At 31.9% G+C, this 7,286-nt stretch overlaps 1 protein-coding gene across 2 annotated transcripts; it reads left to right on the forward strand.

Moving 5' to 3' along the window:
* The first annotated feature begins 1,295 nt into the window (after nt 1-1,295).
* On the forward strand, nt 1,296-4,958 carry LOC125217722 (actin protein 2/3 complex subunit-like protein). 2 transcript variants are annotated; one of them, XM_048119245.2, is made up of 12 exons: nt 1,296-1,450; nt 2,134-2,308; nt 2,413-2,475; nt 2,589-2,694; nt 2,848-2,952; nt 3,033-3,109; nt 3,208-3,340; nt 3,537-3,609; nt 3,729-3,917; nt 4,038-4,158; nt 4,398-4,622; nt 4,699-4,958. In XM_048119245.2, exons 1-12 carry the CDS (start codon nt 1,374-1,376, stop codon nt 4,744-4,746), a joined length of 1,392 nt encoding a protein of 463 aa, XP_047975202.1. In that variant the 5' UTR covers nt 1,296-1,373; the 3' UTR covers nt 4,747-4,958. The 2 variants fall into 2 exon arrangements, with proteins under 2 accessions (XP_047975202.1, XP_047975203.1); XM_048119246.2 differs by having other exon boundaries at nt 3,211-3,340.
* Nucleotides 4,959-7,286: the final 2,328 nt, after the last annotated feature.

Consider the following 7,286-nt stretch of genomic DNA (forward strand, 5'->3'; position numbering starts at 1 on the left):
GTCATGGATTAGCTATGATTAATTATTCCATGATTATCCATCTAGGATTGAGTTAATGAGATTGAATCTCATGAACCAAACACACTACATATTTATCACGGGATACAATCTTGCAAAATCAAAACATCCAATCACTGTAACTTTATTCTCATCACCTACTTAGTATCTCATATTTCTTATACTTTATTTTTCTCTTTTACTCCCCCGTCTCACAAAAGTATGATACTTTTAGTTGAACACGAATTTTAAAGCATAATTGAGAAATTAAGAGAGTAAAAGGAAAAAATAATTAAAGTATTGTTAATGGATAATGATTCTCATTTCATTAAAAATAAAATACTTTATAACTTTCTAAAGTTAGAAAGTGCATACTCTTAAAAAGGAAAGAGTCCATACTCTTGTGTGATATATGGAGTATTTTATTTTATTTAATTTAGTCAACACAATTTCTTATCTTTGTACCCAAGATTTTTACCTCAACTTATTTGAGACGGGTAGTGTAACTATTCTTTATTTAAAAAATATACTCCTTCCGTCCCCGATTAAGAGTCACACTTTTCTATTTCGGTCCGTGCTCAATTAATAGTCACACTTCATTTTACCATAAATAGTAAGTAGGTCCCACATTCCACTAACTCAATTCACTCACATTTTATTATAAAACCAATATAAAAAAATGGATCCCACATTCCATTAACTTTTTCAACCAACTTTTCTTTACATTTCTTAAAATCCGTATCCGGTCAAAGTGTGACTCCTAATCGGGAATGAAGGGAGTAATACAACTGAAATTTAAAATAAATACGACTCAACTATAATAAAATTGATAAAGTATTTTTTACTTCCTCCATCACATTGTTAAAATTGATAAAATTTATCAATAGTAATGTTTACAGTATAATATTTAACCCTTGGAAATACCCTCACTATGTGATCACTTCTCCCACGTATTTATAAATTATTCATTTTTTTAGCATGAGACAAAGGAAGTATTTTATACAATCATATTTTTCGCAGTAACTGATTTTATAATTTATATACATGTTTAATAAGAGAGGTAATTTAAAAATTATGAAAAACTTAAAGCTATAGTAGTTTTTAATATCAAATCTAGCTACTTCGAAATTTCAGGCCATTTATTTATCAAATAAGAGGGTAAACGGTTTGGGTTTGAGCCCATACAAAAGAATTAAAGGATCTTAATCACGGGCCGGGTTCGGACGCTTAAACTGACCCGGCCCATTACCCTTCATATTCCTGATATTGGCGCTCACAATTTTCAATCCGACGGCGCCAATTCCGCAACTGCACATTTAGAGAGACAAGAGATTGAAGAGAGAGAAAACGCAGTCCCTCTCAGAGAGAAGAAACCAATGGCGGAGGCTGGTGGTCCGCTTGATTTTGAGTTTGAAGAGCCGATTCAGTTTTCCCCTGCTCCACCGAAGAAAAGGTATAACCACTTACCCCCCATATTTCTCTCGTTTGTACTCTCTCCGTTGCTTGATTTTGGTGCTCTACTACCATCTCGATCTGTGTTTGTGTGTTTACGAGTAGATTAGTAATTATTGTTGACAAAATTGTAACGAGAACTTTGATCGCCGCGTTCTATTGTAAAATTAGGTTTTATCAGGCACGCACATTGATATTACTCCATTATCAAGTAAAAAAATGGGGAGAATGCTTCCTTTCTTTAATTTTGTTCAGATCATGACTAGAATTTTAGTAGTTCCGTGCAATTTGCTAATCTCTTCAATGGACACTATTGTATCTAACTGATTTGCATTTACTACACGAGAAGTTGATTATCACAAAATTTTATTGAATCACCTTATAAATAGGTGTGTTGTTATTGCCGATATTGAGCTTGCACACTTTTTAGAGTGTTGTTGTAATTCACTATTCTAAGATGAGAATGAATAGTATATTAGCTCAGGTAACATTGGACTGATTATTAATGAGTAATTTATTCCAATAGTAATATTTACTTCACCAATGAGTTCAAGTGTTTTTAGATTTTCAATCTTTATGGGTTATGGCAATCTGGCTTTCAGAAGGATTTCTAGTTGCTGTTTCATTTTTACACTTATGTACGCATATGAGTTTTCTGGTAGTGTAATTCTTCTTATATTGTAGGAAGAAACTTATTGGGCTGGATGATCTCTTGCATGATATTCAGAAAGAGCAAAAGAGACTTGATGAGAAAAAACTCAAACAAAAGAAGATACGAAAGGCTTTTGATGCAGAAGATGATGAAGAGGATGCTGAAGCGGCACTACTGTCAGAATGTGTTGACAAATGCGAGAAAGAGGCATGCTCTTTTCTTTTTATTCATTATGCGACTTTGCGTATATTTTTTTTCTGTAGACTAGTTGCCTTTTTCCCCCCTTCTTTTGATAGAAAAAGTAATTGTAGATACGTCAAATAAATGGTGATGAACAAATTCCCTACTGGGGAATACAAGTTTTTGGAGATCAGGTACATTTTTTAACATGTCTGGTCCTTATCTCCTGCTCCTAGATATTAATTTGCCTCTTGAGTGATTTGAACAAGTTTTTTAATAGGACTATTTATTTTTGTCTAACTTGAAGGAGAAGTTGCCTCAGCTGGAGCATCCAGAACTGAAGAGCACTGGTCTCATGCAGTTATTATTGGATAAGAAGATCAGTCCATTGCTGGATTTAAACTTTGAGAAAGGTTTTACTTTCTTATCTTTTCATGAGCAAGGAAGACCTGGATTTCTGATTTTGCATTAGTTTCAGTAAAATCCTAAAATTATTAACTTGCAATGAAGTTTTCTTTTGCATTGAACCTTTAAACTCAGTTATCTATCCCTCAAATCTATTGTAGGTGAAGATTTCCTAGAAGGATTGTTGGCGGATGGCTGGTTACTGCACCTTGTGCGTGCCTCTGGCTGTGTTGACAAATCTATTGCAACATGGGCATTTAACTTAAGTGAGTGTCATGCCAAATATAATAATATACCAAAATGTCTTTATAAATTTCTCTTATGCTCTTTTATTATGATTTTCCAGTGTTATATTCATCAAATATGAGGTTGATGCAAGCTTCCTGTGACTTCTGGTCTGCTATATTCTCAGTTAGAGATAAGGTTCTTGCTTGGTTTCGACACATGCATTAATCGTATCTAATGATATGATCTCTTTCAGGTTCTAATCTTCAGGTTTGTTTACCTTTTATGATCTTAAGCAGCCAGATACTTGTAATATCAAGATTGACTGGTTACCTAGTTATTCAGATCTGAAGAGAGCTCTCCAGACATATGGCTTTTCTTTTGATTTATTTTCTAAGTCTTCAGCAGACATTGAGATGGTTTCTGCTGGTAAGCATTTCAATGCATTTAAAGCCTGAAATTTCAAGCATGGACACTTATCCTTACTTCTCTTTTCCTTTTGCTACTCAGACTTGAAAATGTTTTTTCAGTGGTAATTATTTATGTGCATTATCTTTGAGAATCCGTATCAATAGACGAGTAATTGTATTCCAGCTGTTGACACCTCTTTCCAATCTTTTCATAGATTCTGTAATAGCAGGACCACCGCAAAACATTCAATGTTGGATAAAGTTTGTTGGTTTCTGCTGCCAATCAAGGTATGTACACATGATGTTGCCACTTCTCATGCTGTCTGATTACATTTCTTTTTGATGAAATATTACACAAATAATGAACCTCTATCTCACATATACTACGAACAAACATGTATTTGCAGGGATGCTGATATAATCGCCTCAACTCAAGAAGTACAAGAATTGCTGGTTATAATTATCTCACTCTTTCTAGATCGACAACTTGTAGGACTAGCTGCTATATTGCATGAGAGCTTGCACTCATTACTTAATTCCTTCAAAGAGGAGTGGCCCAACTGCTGTGATAACGTAGCAAAATCTGTAGCGTCAAGGTTATATACGAGTCACACACCTTTACGCTAAACTAAATATATGAATGCCAGAAAGTCCTGTTTACAGTCTTATTGGAGTTATCATTTTTTTACCCACACTCTCTGATGACCATGCTGTAGATTGCCTTGCAATATAAATTGTTTAAGAGTGGTGGAGAGTATTAGGGGAGACAATGAGAGAAGTAAGCAGCTTCGAAGTGCAGTTGCACTACGATTTCTAGCAGCAATTTTAAAAAAGAAGGTAGGTACCCGATCCTTTGTGGTAATTCTAGTTTATTCTCTGGAATTGAACATCGAGATTCATCTTGTTGCTTCTGTTACGATACATGCTAGACATCTGCTCTTGTACAACAACAAAAGTACATAACTAGCTATGGGAAAACATTGATTATTCATGACAGCATTTAATAGATTATGGTTGTGTGCTTAACTGCTTATTCTTTAAGTCAGCAACCTCAAAAATCACGTTTATATCCGCAGGTAAGTAACGCAGCGATTATCCTAAGATCGCTGACTGCTATGAATGTAAAGGACAAGAACTGCGATCTCTTCCAAATGTATATATGCTTGAGTCTGGCGGAGAACTGGATAAGCTTTGACACCCTGTCAAAAGACAAAGCAGCAATACACGAATTATGGTTCACTTGTCTCCGTAATTGCTCTTCTGGGATCTCTATCACCGATTTGAGGTCATATGCTTCGAACGTAAGCAGCAAATACATCTTCCTTTCTTTCATATCTAAAAATATAATTTCATTTAAGTTATTCTCCCGCTATGCAGGTCCGCAGCAAAGCTTCGTATCTTCTTCAAAGCAGCGCGAGTAAGTGATCCGTATCTTCTTACATGATGAACTTGCGTTGTGTCTTGTGATGATTTTGCAACTCTGCTTACTGCTTAAGATATTGTTAGTGTTAGATCTATTATTAGTGTAAAAAGTTTTTATCATTTCAAAAGTTGTGTTCACTACAATTTGGCTGAAGATTGTAGTGTTTTGCTTAAATTAACCACTTAATTAAGAAAATTGATGCGTTTGAGTTTCAGCCAAATATTATCAGAGTATTTTCATTTTAAATTCTTGCTATGCATTTTCTTTAGTTGTAAATTTATAATGAAAAATTAAGAGAAGGAAAATATCCCTTTAAATCTCTCATTTCTTCTTCATCCTTATCTATAAAAAAATTATTGAGTTTATTGTTCCACCTTTTCACTTCAATTAGAAAAAAGGTGTTACTACAATATTATCCTTTATTGGAGTGAAAATAAGGAATAAGAAATGCTGATTTTTTTATAGATAAGAATGACAAATAAATGAGGGATTTAATATAGGGTGAAAATTTCTTTTTCCTCAATCTTAGTAAGATATATCACAATCAACACAATTTCCGTATGGAATGGTGAATCGAATTGCAAACTCAATTCGATTATTTTTTAGTATTTTTGATGTGTAGTTTATCTTTCGATTAGATATCTCTAACTACGTAGGTGTTCCACTACTTTTAAAAAAATGAAAGCAAATAATGAAGATAAACTAAGATATTTATTATTGTTTGAGTAATTTATTGTGTTGCTAGTTTTATAAGTAATATAATACGAAACATTTTAGATTATACAGAAAAATAAATAATTAATTACGTGCCTGAATGGACCATGCCACTCAACATAATTTTTTTGAATTTACGTGCCTGAATCAATTAGGCCGATAATTACGTGACAGAGGAATTATAACATTGGGAAAACATCACATTTTCCTCCCTAAACAATTTATTGACTCGACTTAGAGGTTGATGGCTTTTGAAAAATAACAGTGATAGTACTGATTTCCTTTTCACATAAAATAAGCTTCTTAAATTTATAAAAAATAATTCCATTGTAACAATGGTTGCCTTTTGAAACATATGTTTATGGATGATTGATTTTTCTTTTGCTAATTGGTTGTTATTTGTTTGTTAGTACATAATTTAACTTCATCGTACTTGTAGAGAATAAGATTTACATTTATAACTAAAAACTAAAACTAAACTTATAGTTAAAACAAAGAGAAGATAAAAGATATTGCACAGTATAAATAAAGAGCAATTGATTTTTTTTTATGTACGTACCTTTTGTTTTTATATATATACTCCAAATGTATGATTACGATTTACAAATACGAAAAATTACATAATTTCAATCTTTTTTTGTGAATTTGACGGGACTCTTAAAAATCGCAAGTGTAACACGTTTTTCATTTCAAGTTACTATTTTAAATGTTGTTTTATTGCAGAAAAAACTTATAATATCGTGATTGCAACATATCGAAAATTGCATGAAAAATAATTAAAAAAGCCTTTCAAATGCAAATTCCGAAAATAATTATACAAAAAATACATATTCTTGAAAATACAAATATACTCTAAAGATACGATCCGATCGATTTATAGCAATGGATGCCACGTAGGAATCCAAAATAAAAAGCACATTGGCTTTTTTACTTTAGACAATGCATAATACATCACGTTAACAAATAATAATAATAATCAGAATTAAAATCACAAACCCACTAACCCCAAAAAGCACATTAGTTCATTTGTTATCATACTAATTCCTCAGCACGAATTTGAAGAAATATAAAAAAAGCTGTGATAAAAAATAGTGAATATGAGATTTATTTCTATAATATATTTATTTTATAATAGAACGTGAGTGGAATGAATTAACGAAAAATGAGATTCACTTATCATTTTTAGTAAACGTGAACCGGGATTCCAAATGGTGTGCGAACTTAAATGGTTAACCGGGACTCTTATATCAGACGGAGAGAGTACTACTAATTTTCAATAATAACAATATTATACTACTAATTAGTTTTAATATAAGGTAAATATCCTGAACCAAAGCATGCTTTGATTAATTTGAACAGAAGACATCGTTTTTCACAAGTTTTGCGATAAAGAAAAGGATTAAATGTAATTTGTGTAAAATCTAATGGATGTCACTTTACTCATGTCATAATCGCAATTGGATCTATAAAAATAAATATTCCTATATATGATTCTCCATTATAGTACGTCATACTGATAAGTACAAAATCAAGATCTTAAACATAAGTCGTGTAAATTACTTATATTTTTGTTTCGTGAAAACATTCGGACTAATAAAATTACATTTTCAGAAATAAAAATTGACAATTTAAAATAAAAAATAAAGATGATAGAGTTTATAAAACTTAATCTTAAAAAGTGTTTAGTATATTAATAAAATAATCCAAATTAATATGATGTTTTATAATCATCTTATATTTTAATTTATCGATAATTAATACTACTCCCCACGTCCCATAAAAATATGTTCATTTCCAATGACACGTGAGTTAATGCGTAATTGGTAAA

The sequence above is a fragment of the Salvia hispanica genome, chromosome 1 (genome assembly GCF_029641045.1).
Source record: "Salvia hispanica isolate PSC_SH4W2 chromosome 1, Shi_PSC_v1, whole genome shotgun sequence".
Taxonomy (NCBI): domain Eukaryota; kingdom Viridiplantae; phylum Streptophyta; class Magnoliopsida; order Lamiales; family Lamiaceae; genus Salvia; species Salvia hispanica.

Excerpts from the sequence above, each read along its gene's own strand:
- LOC125217722 (XM_048119245.2), top strand. The coding sequence starts at position 1,374 with ATGGCGGAGGCTGGTGGTCCGCTTGATTTTGAGTTTGAAGAGCCGATT. Across the intron at positions 2,953-3,032 it reads AACATGGGCATTTAACTTAA|TGTTATATTCATCAAATATG; the intron begins GTGAGTGTCATG and ends ATGATTTTCCAG. Across the intron at positions 3,610-3,728 it reads GGTTTCTGCTGCCAATCAAG|GGATGCTGATATAATCGCCT; the intron begins GTATGTACACAT and ends ATGTATTTGCAG.